The following is a 13492-nucleotide window of genomic DNA, read 5'->3' on the forward strand; positions in this document are numbered from 1 at the left end:
TTCGCTTTGGGCTGCTGGTGCTCAGTGTGTATTCCAGACATGATATTCAGATCATTCCAGAATGAGCGGTCTTTTGGATTGCATGCCGAAGGATGTGATTTTCACGAATTTCGAGGTACGGTCGTCATGATAAGGTCCAGAATTGAACCAGAAAGCAGTGAATCGAGAGTGCCAACAGCGCAAAGAATCAGGACGAGTGACTCATGGCAAGTGAAAAGTGCTGGTACCAAAAGACAGCAGACGGGGACAGCAGGTGCGCAAGCGGGACGGAAGTCTTTCCGCACAGACAAAAATGCACGGACCCTACGTCGGCGCCTTGGACGCCGACCAGCCAGGGCCCCATCTACTTTTTTTCCCACGCACAGCTCTGCGACACAACCACACGTTATACTGTCCGAAGCTCCAAAAATGGGGAAAAGAACGCGTAACGAGAGCACCATTACCGATGGCCATCCGGAGCCCAAGAAGACACGCACAGAGACTGGCGACTCGGCCAGTGATGTTCTGTCGCAGGAGGTGAACGGCGCGACAATCGAGAAAAAGAAGAAGCCGGACAAGTCTGACAAGCCTAAGAAGTCGAGCAAAAGCGACAAGAAGGACTCCAAGACGTCTAAAAAATCCAACACACTCAGAGAGCCCAAAGAGGAAAAATACAAGAGAGCAAAGGAGTCGAGTGAACAAAAGAAATTGGAGAAGCAAAGCAGAACAGAGGCTGGCGAGGCACAAGATGCAGAGACTTCCGCAAAGAAGGCCAAGAAGGAGGCAAAACGAGCCGCAAAGGAAGTCAAGGAATCGACTGAGAAGGACGCTGAAGCCGAGAAGAAGGCGAAGAAGGCTGAGAAGGCGGCTCGAAAAGCCGCAAAGAAGTCTGCGAAGAAGACTGATGAAGACACGGTCATGGAAGATGCTCCTGTTAAGGCCAATGGCGAGGCTTCTTCAGCTTCGTCTGAGGACGTTCCTAAACCCTCTGCTGCTTTGAATGGCGAGTTCACTTCCGGCTACGTCGAAGCCGCCGCACTCTCAGCGCTACCCCAACCCGAGATTGACGCCTTCTTGTCGAAGCATTTCATCACGATCACCGACCCTTTGAAGACCGCTGCCAAGTTCCGCCCGATCATTTCGTTCGCCCACCTTCCCATCACAGATGAATCCCTGCGCGCTCCTTTTGCTAGCTTCTCTGCTCCTACACCTATACAAGCTGCGGCATGGCCAGCATTGTTTGCCGGCAGGGATATGATTGGAGTCGCAGAGACTGGTTCTGGCAAGACACTGGGCTTTGGCGTCCCCTGCGTGCGCCACATTACTTCGCTGCCGAAGAAGGACCAAAGGGGTATCAAGGCAGTCATTGTGTCGCCCACGCGCGAGCTTGCCTGCCAGATCCATGAGCAGATTGAGAAGCTGGCTGGTCCGGCTGGGCTCAAGACCGTCTGTGTCTACGGCGGTGTTCCCAAGGATGACCAGCGCGCCGCGCTCAAGAAGGCCACCATCCTTGTGGCCACTCCCGGTCGTCTGAACGACTTCATCGATGAAGGCGCCGCGGACATTAGCAAGGCCGACTTTGTCGTCCTCGACGAGGCTGACCGCATGCTTGACAAGGGTTTCGAAGACGCCATCAAGAAGATCATAAGCAGCACTCGCCCTCTGAACGAGCGCCAAACTCTGATGTTCACTGCAACATGGCCCAAATCTGTCCAAGAGCTTGCCGCGACTTTTATGAGGTCGCCGGTCAAGATCATGATTGGAGAGAACACGTCAGGCGAGCTGCGCGCCAACACGCGCATCGCGCAAACAGTCGAGGTCATCGAGCCGTGGGCCAAGGAGAACAGGTTGATCCAACTGCTCAAAGAGAACCAATCCGGCTCGAAGAAGAACGACCGCATCCTCGTCTTCGCGCTGTACAAGAAGGAAGCCACGCGCATCGAGAATCTCATCCGCAACAAGGGATTCCGCGTCGCGGGCATCCACGGCGATCTCGGCCAGGCGCAGCGGACGGCCAGCTTGGAGAAGTTCAAGAAGGGCGAGGTTTCTCTGCTCGTAGCGACTGATGTGGCTGCCCGCGGTCTCGACATTCCCGACGTCAAGGTCGTCGTCAATAACACGTTCCCGCTGACGGCCGAGGACTATGTCCACCGCATTGGTCGAACTGGTCGTGCGGGCGCGGACGGCAAGTCCATTACGCTGTTCACGGAGCACGATAAGGCGCTGGCTGGAGCGTAAGCACTGATACAGATCCCCATTATCGCAATTTCCGCTAATGTGTGTCCAGTCTTGTCAATGTACTCAAGGGCGCGAATCAGCCAGTCCCAGACGAGCTGCTCAAGTTTGGCACGACGGTTAAGAAGAAGGGTCATGACGCATACGGTGCCTTTTACAAGGACCCCACAGACATGAAGGCGGCGACGAAGATTACCTTTGACGACTAAGCTATCTGTTAGAGCGTAGATATCCCAATGCCGCTGGATAAGAGGGAAAGAGAGAGAGATACATGAAGGTTATTTTGGCAGAAATTTCCTAATCAACGGCGCGGAGAAAAAAGGTTTGGAGACAGGAATCGTAAAAGTATTTCATTGTTAGAGGTGAAGACGCTTCATTAAGAGGACGCTGTATTAGACATGCAGCTCATAGATGGCATCTACCTCATGTCGGGCAAAAGAAACTAGGGTCATTATTGGTAGACCAAACAATCAGTTACCACAAAACCAACTGCATCTCCTACCCATGCATCTACGGCTTTACGTACAGCTTGCCACTTAGCCTACCTGCCCATATGACAAAGCAAAGCACAGCATGTACGAGTAGGCAGAGCGCGGAAGCAGAGAGAACCCAACGAAGCCCTCTTGCCGACCTACCACCTACATATGTACCCATCCGCATTTCCACACATGCCAACCTTCACCGCATCGACTACAATTCTCTCACAAGCCAGATCAACCCAATCAACATGTGCAAGAAGGCGACTTGCGACACTTGCCGTACCTTCTTCCCTTCTGTCTCTCATTCCACCCCCTCCGGCAGCACATCACGGTTTTCTCAACATCGTATCCGTATCTTCCACGAAAAAGAACAAGCAGCTGACCACGCAATCGCAGTCAAGGCTACCTGGCCCCAACACCAGTTCCCCCTTCTCATTGCCCTCGCATCCACATCTCGACTACGTCCTCTCCATCGTTCCTGTCTCAATCGCCTCATCTCATCGCCTCTCCCTGCCGGTCCACCCCATTTACCCTTCCGCCACTGACTTTATTCGCTTATCGCCAAATAGGCGGCAGCCACATCCCGAGTGTCATGGTCAACATTCCTGCCGACGAGTGGTGCGGCTGCGATGCCAAGATCGAAGTCGACGGCACGAAGTACCCGCCCAACAGGTCGGTTGTGGCGTCCTGGCTAGCTTGGGTCAGGGGATTCTGGGGATGATTTGATTGATTGATTGACGAATGGAGTTGATTGGAGGCGTTATATGTATGGGAGGAAGGAAAGAAAGAGAGGAGAGGAGAGGGAAGGTTTGGTGCATTGGAACAAGGATTGGTTGAGGCGTTGATTCGATCAGAGGAGATGCGAGTGGGTGGATTGACAAAGGCGTACGTAAGATTGGCGCAGATGAACAGACTAAAGCTTGGAGGTACGAGAGTTGGACGTGAATGTGATTGATATCTTGCATGGTCTTTCCCCTTCTGAATTGGTGCCCGCGGCACATTTGATCGACGGGCGGAAAGATGACGAAGTTGTAGACATCCAATTTATGAGCTCTTTGATGGAACGCGTTGGGTACGGACGACAGACAGTATGAGGCCTCGGTCAACATGTCAGAATGTCACAGTTTGGCAAGGCGACCTCATCTTCCCGTGCCAGCAGCAGTGGTGGACAGGGCAATGAAGGATCAGCCCCTGTTCCAGTTGCATCTCACGACTGGTCTCCATGTTGGACGTGATGGTGTTGTCGCCTTTCCCAATTCTGCGTGGTTAAACATGATTCGAACGCGAATCCTGTTGTTTGGCCGTCTGTCTGTCTGTCTGTCTGTCTGTCTGTCTGTCTGTCTGTCTGTCTGTCTGTCTGTTTGTCTGTTCGTCTCAATGACTGGCAGCACCAGGCGGTGGGATGGGTTTAGGAACGCGGAGGAATGGTAGATTAACGCACTGGAGGGAAACGACCACTGTGCACCTACCCCGGCACGGCACTGTATTTCGGGCTTTGGTAAAGAGTGCGTGTAGTCAAGGACCGACCCAGGTCGCCATACCCAGGAACGCTGCCAACGTTGATCGACACAGGGTCTGCGGGCAGCTAGGTGCATTCAGGTTAGGGTTCTTGACAGTTGACGTGTGTGGGTGCAGATGGAAAACCCAGGGCCGATTCTTTTGGGCGGATGACAATGCAAATGACCAACGAGGGATGGCAAAAATCCAAAAGAGGAAATGGGCTAGCAGTGGTAGAGACGGACGGGCAGAGAGGGGACCGGAGTGGAACAGCCTCTTGAAGCGAGGAGCGAGGGGTTTGGAGGAGATGAGGTGGATAAGTTGATGCCTCAGGTGCCGGGTGGGTGCTTTTGTTTCCTCTCGTGTCTCCAGGAGACGGTTGGCGGCGAAGGCTTCTGGAAGTGTGTCCAGGTGGTGGGATTTTGGGGGACGTGCGGCAAATGTTTGACCTACGACGCCGACGACGTTGTTGGCTACGGCGAGGAACGGGGCCTCTTGTAGCCCGCTGCGTCGCGCTGTAACGCACGTCAAACAAGCACAAGATGGATGGCAGGTTTCATTGCCTGCCCTGCACCTCTGATCGACCTGTGATAAGCGGGTCAAGGACGAGAGGGTGGGGATGGTGAGAGCAGCGTGGGCCCGACCACGACGACAGTAAAGGCATGCCTTGCGCGGTTGGAGTGCTGAGATGTGTGAAGCAGCTGCAGACTGCATGTACCCAGTCGGCAGGCGATGCAGTCTCCAGGGCCGTTATTGGTGTTGGCGTCTGCTGGGAATGTTGTTGGAGGTGGTGAAGTGGTTAGAGGCGTGAGACGGCGCGCGGCCAATGGCGGGTGCTCAGCGCGGCGGCGGCACATCCATGAGGCGGATTGGCCTGCCCAAACCCCACCATATAACTCACGAGAGGCATACGATAGTCTCCGCTTCCCACCACCACCCTCGCCCTCTCTTCCCATCAACTTCACCACCGCCTCCTCCTCCTCCCGCCCTCGCCATCTCTCGCCTCTCGTTCCAGCTCTCTCGCCCGCCGCGCTGGCCCGCCGCCGACTCCTGTCTCTGCTCTAAGCGACCTCCTGGAACCCCCGCCAGCGTCTACCCCTGGTGCTGTCGTAGCGCCGCCCCGGGTGAGTCGACATACCGAGACAGACAGTCTTTCCAGGCCGACGACGAGCGCGAACGCTGACCAGCTGCCGCAAAAGCGACCATCTCTCAATTCCGTCTACCCCGCCAGTCCTCCCTCCGCTCAACCACACCACTCCTGCGTCGCCCGCCCATACCGCCGCCACGACCCTCTCTCCCACCTTCTTCACCCTGCCGTCTCCCCGCACTACGCTCCCCGCGCTGCCTCTGAGGGACACCTCTCGCGAATTTCACTTCTAGAGTCCGCCGCTGCAAACAAGACATAGAGGCAAACGGCGGCTCGGGCCATAGATTCTCGCTCTCCCGTGTCAGCCACGGACGAGGGTCGCACTGCAATCTTGGGTAGGTCACATTGGCTTCTTTCACTGGTTGACGACTCCACATTCAATCTCCATGTCCGTGGTTCATGCGCCGCAACACCTGGGGGGCCCAGCGCTCTATTGCCAATATCTGCACCTGTCCCATGTTTCATTCGCTGTGCCGCATGGCCCAATGTGAAGACAGACTCAGTCCTTGGGTTCACGATAGAGACAATGGCTAGCTACATTCATTGATGGCCACGCTCGGGCCATGCTCCTCTTTCTTATCTGTTGCTCTGCTGCCATTTTCTTTCACCTCTCCACCCATAGTTCGCGGTTCCGAATCCGTCCTTTTCAGCTCCTTGGTCCAACCGCTGACTAGAACTGCCTTCTCAAGGCAACTCTCAATCAAAGACTCCACACCTCCACCACCATCATGTCGCGCGCACCTCCTCAAGGAGGATCGAGGAAGATATCCTTCAATGTGTCTGAACAGTACGACATTCAGGATGTCGTTGGCGAGGGTGCCTATGGCGTTGTTTGGTAAGTCCAGCCTTCCAGATCACCAAACTTCCAGCTCCTAACGGCATTAAGCTCCGCAATCCACAAGCCCTCCGGCCAAAAGGTGGCCATCAAGAAGATCACACCATTCGACCACTCCATGTTCTGCCTGCGTACTCTGAGAGAAATGAAGCTGCTGCGGTACTTCAACCACGAGAACATCATTTCCATTCTTGACATTCAAAAGCCAAGAAATTACGAGAGCTTCAACGAGGTCTACCTCATCCAGGTTGGTTGCGGCAATCCGATTTTATGCAAGCAATCTAACGGGCATTTCAGGAACTCATGGAGACGGACATGCACCGCGTCATCAGAACTCAGGAGCTCTCCGATGACCACTGCCAGTACTTCATCTACCAGACCCTCCGCGCCCTCAAGGCCATGCACTCGGCCAACGTCCTCCACCGCGACCTCAAGCCCTCGAATCTTCTCCTCAATGCCAACTGCGACCTCAAGGTCTGCGACTTTGGCCTTGCTCGCTCTGCTGCGTCGACCGAAGACAACTCGGGTTTCATGACCGAATACGTTGCTACTCGGTGGTACCGCGCGCCCGAGATCATGCTTACCTTCAAGGAGTACACGAAAGCGATTGACGTCTGGAGCGTTGGCTGCATTTTGGCCGAAATGCTCAGCGGAAAGCCTCTGTTCCCTGGAAAGGACTACCACCACCAACTCACCCTCATCCTCGACGTCCTCGGCACTCCTACCATGGAGGACTACTACGGCATCAAGTCTCGTCGCGCGCGCGAGTACATTCGCTCCCTTCCCTTCAAGAAGAAGATTCCATGGAAGGTCATGTTCCCCAAGACGTCGGATCAGGCCCTGGATCTTCTCGAGCGCCTTCTTGCATTCAACCCCGCCAAGCGCATCACGGTCGAAGAGGCCCTGAAGCACTCTTATCTCGAGCCGTACCACGACCCGGATGATGAGCCGACGGCGGACCCGATTCCGGAGGAATTCTTTGACTTTGACAAGAACAAAGACAGCCTGACCAAGGAGCAGCTGAAGAGTAAGTCGAAGTGAAACACTTGGTCGCGGAGAATATGCTGACGCAAGCTACCAGTGCTCATCTACCAAGAGATTATGCGATGATTGCTTCCAGTTTACGGAAATGGTTGTAGACAGATCATGAAAGAGAAGATACTTGTTGGAATGGCCAAAACGGGAACGGCCCCTGAATCATCTTGTCCAGAAAACTTACCGGTTGCTCTACATGGATGGGACTGGACTTGATAGCTGAACGAAGTGTGGGGTGTATCAGGCCCCACGGACGACGCCCAATGACAGGACTGGACTGGGGTATCACAGCCGCAGCAGTAGCAGCAGAAGCAGACAGATGAAAACTTTCGGATAAACTGGGGATTGGACTTGAGCGACATGGAATCTTGCCAGAAAATTGACTCACCTTGAAGGCCTTTTGCCAGAATTAGAGCACCTGGAGTGCTCCATCGTCAGTATTGCCCGCTGGTTTCCTCCGTCCCGCAGATGACGGCATTTGCCTGTATATCCTTGCCATTGCGGCATGGACGGCGAACGTTTCTTCCAAGAAGTCCATTCCCTCAAACTCATCCATTCTTTGGCAATGACGCCAGTCCCCAATGTCTTGAGTGGTGATGCATACTCCATTCCATATCTTACACGGTCCGTCAAATACATCCCTGTGCATTTTCTTCACGGCCAACCTCCTTTCACCCATCGCAACGACCATCACGCCAGCCCGTCCGCCAGCGCTCTTCCCACCTCGAACATTCAAAGACGTCCTTGCCTAGCTTGACATTGACGGCGTTGTGCGCCTCGCACATCCAGCGGCCAAACTCGTCGCGACTGCTCACGCGCGGCGCGTGCACCTTCATCCAGTCCTGAAAGTCCTCGGCGCATACCCAGCAGGGATACAGGCTGGCGAAGCTGCGCAGGAAGCCGCGCGCGTTGTCTTGCTGTGCCGGCGAGGGAGCCACGGGGTACGTCGCCGTGATGCTGTGCAGCAGGGTCCAGGTGCTGCGGCCAAGGGCTTCGACGTCGGGAGGGCAGTCTGGCGGCGGCTGAGGCTGAGAGGAAGTGGTGGCTGCGGCGGCGGTCGTCGGGGAAGTCGTTGTCGTCGCGGCGGTGCCTTTGGTTTGGGCTTTCGTCATGGCGGCCCACGAGGCGAAGGACGTGCAGGAGCGGCAGCTGGCGGCATGGTGCAGCATTAGAGAGGCTGAGCGCTGGGTGTTCGGCGGGTTGGTGGGCTTACGGCTTGCCGTCCGGACCTATCACGACGCCCTTGGGCAGTTTCTTGGGGCCGTCTGCTGCCACGGTGGTGGTGGAGGCTGGCTGATCATCGTCTCTCCGGCCGGTGGTGTTGTCCATGGCGGCGGTGGTGGTGGTGGTGGCCTCTGGTTGCGCGGGCTCTCCGGTGTTCTTTTCGACGGCGCACAGGAACCGCGAGAGGATGGGGTAGTCGGCAAAGGTCAATGGCATGGCATGGATCCCTCTGTGGATCACCCACTGCTCATTATTTGTAAGACGTTTTGCTCTGCCGTGCTCTGTATGCTTCGAGGCGGGCCGTGCGCGCCGAGGTAGACGGAGCGGGCCCTGCCGACGCGATTGAAGACGTAGCCGGTTTGTTGTCACAGAGCGAGTGAGACGTCGGCAATTACTTTTTGGGCCATGGTCAAGCTCCAAAGCGTCATCCCGCAGCTGCCCGCGACCCCACCACCGCACAAGACTTCGCCATTTCCACTTCCTATTCTTCCACCATGAGCGCCACTTCCACGACCCCCGTCCCACCTAGCGCTTCCGCCGAGAAGGTCCCAGTCCTCCTTCTCAAAACCAAATCGAGTCCTACCGACGGCTACGAAGACTTCTTCTCCGCCGCCCGCAATGACCGCTTCGACCCCATCTTCGTGCCGGTCCTGGAGCACCGCTTTCGCCCAGAAGCTCTGCAAGACCTGCGGCGCGACATAGTCAGCGGAGGCTTCAGCAGCGACTCCGTGCGCGCCAAGCACGGCGCCATAATCTTCACGTCGCAACGAGCTGTCGAGGCCTTTTCGCAAGTCGTCGCAGAGCTGCGGTCCGAGGCGGCAGAGCTGGACCTGAGAGATCTGCTCCCCGCGACGCTGCCGCTATACGTCGTTGGACCAGCCACTGCCCGTGGCCTGCGCGCGCTCGACCTCGAATGTCCACTTGTCGGCGAGGAGAGCGGCAATGGCGAGGTGCTGGCGCAGTTGATCCTAGAGCATTACAACGGACTGTCGAGCGCTCATAATGGGGAAGGCCAGAAGCTTCCCATTCTATTCCTGGTGGGTGAGCAGCGTAGAGACATCATTCCCAAAACGCTGCAGTCGTCCGACCTGCCCGAGCACCAGCGGTCGCGTGTCGACGAAGTGGTTGTGTATGAAACGGGCGAAATGCAGTCGTTCCGAGCAGATTTCACAGCGCTGGCGAGGCGTCATGAGGAGGCTGGAGTCCGCCAGCAGTGGGTCGTCGTCTTCTCCCCGACTGGATGTAGAGCCATGTTGGAGAGTTTGGGGCTCGTGGATCAGGCGACAGGCAAGTTGACCAAGAGCTTAAGAGACGCGCCTACACAGACCTGGATCTCGACCATTGGCCCCACGACGAGAGACTATCTTGTCAAAAACTTTGATTACGAGCCAGACGTATGCTCCAAGAAACCGAGCCCGGAAGGAGTGGGCAGCGCCATAGAAGAGTTTATGCAAAATAGAGCGGAGGCTTCCCAGTCGCTGTGAGCAGCAATCGACGCTAAAATCCAATGCATCCTCTGGTGGATTCTCACTTTGAATACTCTGTGCTTCACTACGATGTGGTAAATCAGAGTGAAGTTCGCTTCCCAACAGCCCTGTGTTTGGATCTTTTGTGTAGGAGTGGCTTCGGCCATATGCATCATACGCGCCGCCCATGATCTTTACTTTCCCGATGGAGGTGGTCGTGATGCTCATCGTGAACCCAAAGGCACATGGGGTTCCGTCGCACCTGAACGCGCGCATGACGTCAGCGCGATGAAGCTTAAAGAGACGCGTCCCATCTCCCGTCTCCTTCAACCTCTCCTCGTCATAAAACCCTCTCTCCTCCTTCCAAACAACACACACTCAGTCTCGTTCGCACCCATCGTCAAATTTCCATCCATTGGCACGTAAATTTGAGTCGTTGTGCCAAACTCGCAAGTTAGACCTCGCAATCACTTCACTAAAGCAACAGACCAAGAGTTAGCATGACAGGCGTAAAAGAATCTGAGCCCGTGGCAAGCCAGAATGGCAACGGCACGCACAAGCCGCAAGACGATATGTCGCATCAAGGCACGAAGCGCAAGGCCGACCCAACCTCCCCGACCAACGGCGCGTCTTCTGAAGACACGGCTCACGAGAAGAAGCAGAAGACCCTCGATGACGACGTGGAGGTGACGAAGCCAGTCGAAGAGACTGGCGTGAAAGAGAAGAATGGCGTCGACGCTGAGGAGCAGTCTGGCGCAAAGGTCGAGGATGAGAATGGCAAGCACAGTGAAAGCAAAGAAGGTGAGGAGCACCGGTACACTGCCAACGCTGCCATGAAATTGCGATGCTGACGATATTTCAGAGAGCGCCGTTGTCGAATCCTCCGACCGCGAGAAGGAGCAGCCTTCCAACATCCTCGAAAAGGGCATCATCTACTTCTTCACTCGCAGCCGGGTTGGCATCGACAATCCTGAGAGTCCCGATGACCTCCAGCGGTCTTACTTTGTCCTTCGCCCTCTTCCAAAGGGAGCAAAGCTGACTGATGGCACCATCGAAGACACCAACACCAACCGGCTCTTCGCTCTGCCCAAGAAAGTGCTGCCCAAGAGCCCCGAGGACCGATTCATGGCCTTTGTCGAAAAGGCCAACGCCAGCATGGAGCAGCTCAAAGACGAATTCTTCGCCGGCTCTTCCCACGAGACCAAGACGCGCGGTACCCAGCACCAGTCACCCGTGACTCCGCTCGGTGAAGGCGTCTACGCCATCACCGAGACCAGTGGCCGCAGCGGCCACCTCGCCTACATGCTTACCATCCCGCAAGAGCTGGGCGAAGTGCAGCACGAGATGGGCCTCCGCAACAAGGGCAGCTTCGCCGTCAGCGTCAAGAACCCGACGCGCAAGGGCCCCGCCAACGCCAGCCTACCGCAGAGCCCCGAATTCCCGCAAGAGTTGCTCGACGAGTTCCGTGGCCTGGCTTGGATCCCCGTGCAGCCCAAGTTCCTGGAGTACGCCAACGCGCAGATTCTCCTGATTGGCGAGGGCAACACGGAAGACGACGACGTCGGCAAGGCGCTGGATCCGACGCGAAAGGATCAGAAGAATGGTGACAAGGAGGCTCCTGCCGAGGAGCTCGAGAAGCTCGAGCACGAGGACGAGCTGCGTGTCCAGCACATGCACGGCGATGACACCGTCTTTGACGACTTGAAGCTGAGCTTGGATGAGTATCCCAGGGTCCCGACGACGTGGTGATGAGACGGCGAGAGAGAAGATTTGATTGCTGAACAGTGCGCATAACCTGATGCGTGGAGGGCCGGATGGGTTGATGGACGGGCGTTGAGCGGAGTTGCTGGATAGTTCAAAAGTCCTTGCTTTTTTGCCTACACCATTCCCCCGTCGGCGCCACCCCTTTTCTTAGCGCCTCGCTTTCTACGTGGACCTACCTGGCTGATTGGATGGATGGATGAGTGGACGGACGAACGGCCGCACAAAGTGGTCGCACAAGAAATCTACGTAGACAGGCGGGTCAAATAAAATAGCCAAGCAAGCGGCAACAGCGCCAATCGTATCAAACTGTCTGGTCCTTTGATACTTGAATCCACACAATGCCCCTCGATCATTCTTCTCCCTATACCACTGTCTGCTGCTTCCATATCATTCATCGTGCTCTCTCAGAACAAGTTTGCACCAGCGAGCCTGCTTGCGTCGTCGTCGTCGTCGGTCAATCGCTGACTTGTCTCGCGTCCCTTGTCAACGCGGCGACGTGAGCACTCCTCCCGATATCGGCTTGCCTGCCCGCTATCCCGCATCCAACTCATTTCCTCCTGTCTTCCCCGCGTAGAAATGTATGCAGAGACGCAGGAAAGGTAGGTGATGCCAGCGTGCTTAGTTCTTTGGGCGCGAGAGTCACGGCATTAGCAGCAGCAGTAGCAGCACCGAGAGACGGAAGACGTGAGTATCCGAAGTAACCAGCCAGCCAGCCAGCCAGTGCTGACGCAGAAGCACATTCATGTTTGCGTATAACAGTTGAGTGAGACACGAGCGCCGATGGAGCAAAAGCAGAGGCAAAAGCCTGACAAATGTCCCCTCCAGTCAGTGAGGAATACAAAGTATACCGCATACAAGACACAGCACGCACGCGAGTGCCGAAGCAAGCAGACACAAACGGAGAGCAAGGACACCCGATACCCGCTATGGGTGGCTGGCTGACTGGCTGGGTAGCCAGACCGGCCAGTGGCTCGCGTGAGGTGGCAGACAAGGCAGCAGCCTTAAAGATGCTTGCAGCTACAATCAGCAGATCTCGTACAGGACCACCGCCGCAGACTTGAAAAGGGAAAAAACCGGGCCAACAACGCCGAAAACACGCGAACCGTGATGCAGCAGTAGCAACAGTGTCAGCAGCAGCTAGAATGACAGTCTTTGGAAAAGGGGCAAAAGAGGAAGATAGAGGCAGCAGGCAAGAAGCTCCTTTGCATTCGTAGTAGTTGGATGACGGGGGTGACTTGCAAAGCGCAGTGACGGTATGCTGAAGACAAAAAGACTGAAAAAGCAAAAGAGGAGAGAGAAGAGAGAGAGGAGCCGCGGCCAATCCCAAAACAAGGAAGGCCCTTTTGCATTTCCAAAGAAAGCAGCCCGGGGAATAATTCCGTAGTCTCGAAAGTAAAGTTTCCATATCCCATTCCCTTGGGTGTGTGATATCAATCACAGCCAGAGCCAATCGAGGACCGTGTTCATGGCCTTTTTTATGCATGAACCGCCTGAGCCTGTTGAGAACCCTTGAACGCCGACCAAGTAAATCGTGTAAGAAGCCTGTGAGCAGAATCCCAACCCAAGCCTTGCTTGGATAGCTTGGGCCGCTGCTGCTCCTGATGGCGAGTTTGCCGTCCCCCGCCGTTGTAGACGGAGGGCGGTTGCACCCCAGAGCGTCGCCGACTGGAGGAGCCCGACGATGCGCCAGAAGAAGAAGATGATGCCGAACTATTAGAGGAGCGACGGAGGGCCGCGATAAGCGCCGAAGCGCCGCGCTGCACGTCGTGGCCGTCGCCGTTGAATCGTACAGTGTGAGACATGGGCTTGTTCGTCCTCGTACGCGTGAGAT

General features: G+C 55.9%; 6 protein-coding genes across 6 annotated transcripts; 4 read left to right on the plus strand and 2 right to left on the minus strand.

Moving 5' to 3' along the window:
• The first annotated feature begins 371 nt into the window (after positions 1-371).
• On the plus strand, positions 372-2699 carry IWZ02DRAFT_476564 (P-loop containing nucleoside triphosphate hydrolase protein). The gene is made up of 2 exons (XM_066769030.1): positions 372-2213; positions 2267-2699. The coding sequence occupies exons 1-2, from the start codon at positions 409-411 to the stop codon at positions 2421-2423; spliced, it is 1962 nt and encodes a 653-aa protein (XP_066620281.1). The 5' UTR covers positions 372-408; the 3' UTR covers positions 2424-2699.
• IWZ02DRAFT_46787 (uncharacterized protein) lies at positions 2642-3610 on the plus strand. Its single transcript, XM_066768593.1, has one exon. The coding sequence runs from the start codon at positions 2859-2861 to the stop codon at positions 3417-3419; it is 561 nt and encodes a 186-aa protein (XP_066620282.1). The 5' UTR covers positions 2642-2858; the 3' UTR covers positions 3420-3610.
• A 420-nt stretch (positions 3611-4030) lies between these two features.
• Positions 4031-5000, minus strand: IWZ02DRAFT_458016 (uncharacterized protein). The gene has a single exon (XM_066767977.1). The coding sequence runs from the start codon at positions 4902-4904 to the stop codon at positions 4209-4211; it is 696 nt and encodes a 231-aa protein (XP_066620283.1). The 5' UTR covers positions 4905-5000; the 3' UTR covers positions 4031-4208.
• Positions 5001-6065: 1065 nt separating this feature from the next.
• On the plus strand, positions 6066-7282 carry IWZ02DRAFT_382049 (kinase-like domain-containing protein; the record flags this gene model as incomplete). The annotated part of the gene is made up of 4 exons (XM_066765205.1): positions 6066-6172; positions 6224-6419; positions 6470-7199; positions 7254-7282. 4 exons carry the CDS (start codon positions 6066-6068, stop codon positions 7280-7282), a joined length of 1062 nt encoding a protein of 353 aa, XP_066620284.1.
• A 300-nt stretch (positions 7283-7582) lies between these two features.
• IWZ02DRAFT_458023 (FAD-linked sulfhydryl oxidase ALR) lies at positions 7583-8727 on the minus strand. The gene is made up of 2 exons (XM_066767978.1): positions 8421-8727; positions 7583-8356 (listed from the first exon to the last, which is right to left on the minus strand). The coding sequence occupies exons 1-2, from the start codon at positions 8645-8647 to the stop codon at positions 7879-7881; spliced, it is 705 nt and encodes a 234-aa protein (XP_066620285.1). The 5' UTR covers positions 8648-8727; the 3' UTR covers positions 7583-7878.
• Positions 8728-8815: 88 nt separating this feature from the next.
• IWZ02DRAFT_406285 (tetrapyrrole biosynthesis, uroporphyrinogen III synthase) lies at positions 8816-11968 on the plus strand. The gene is made up of 3 exons (XM_066765675.1): positions 8816-9911; positions 10379-10698; positions 10760-11968. Exons 1-3 carry the CDS (start codon positions 8926-8928, stop codon positions 11644-11646), a joined length of 2193 nt encoding a protein of 730 aa, XP_066620286.1. The 5' UTR covers positions 8816-8925; the 3' UTR covers positions 11647-11968.
• Positions 11969-13492: the final 1524 nt, after the last annotated feature.

Source organism: Phyllosticta citriasiana, assembly GCF_038021145.1.
Source record: "Phyllosticta citriasiana strain CBS 120426 chromosome Unknown IWZ02scaffold_11, whole genome shotgun sequence".
In the NCBI taxonomy this organism is placed as follows: Eukaryota; Fungi; Ascomycota; class Dothideomycetes; order Botryosphaeriales; family Phyllostictaceae; genus Phyllosticta; species Phyllosticta citriasiana.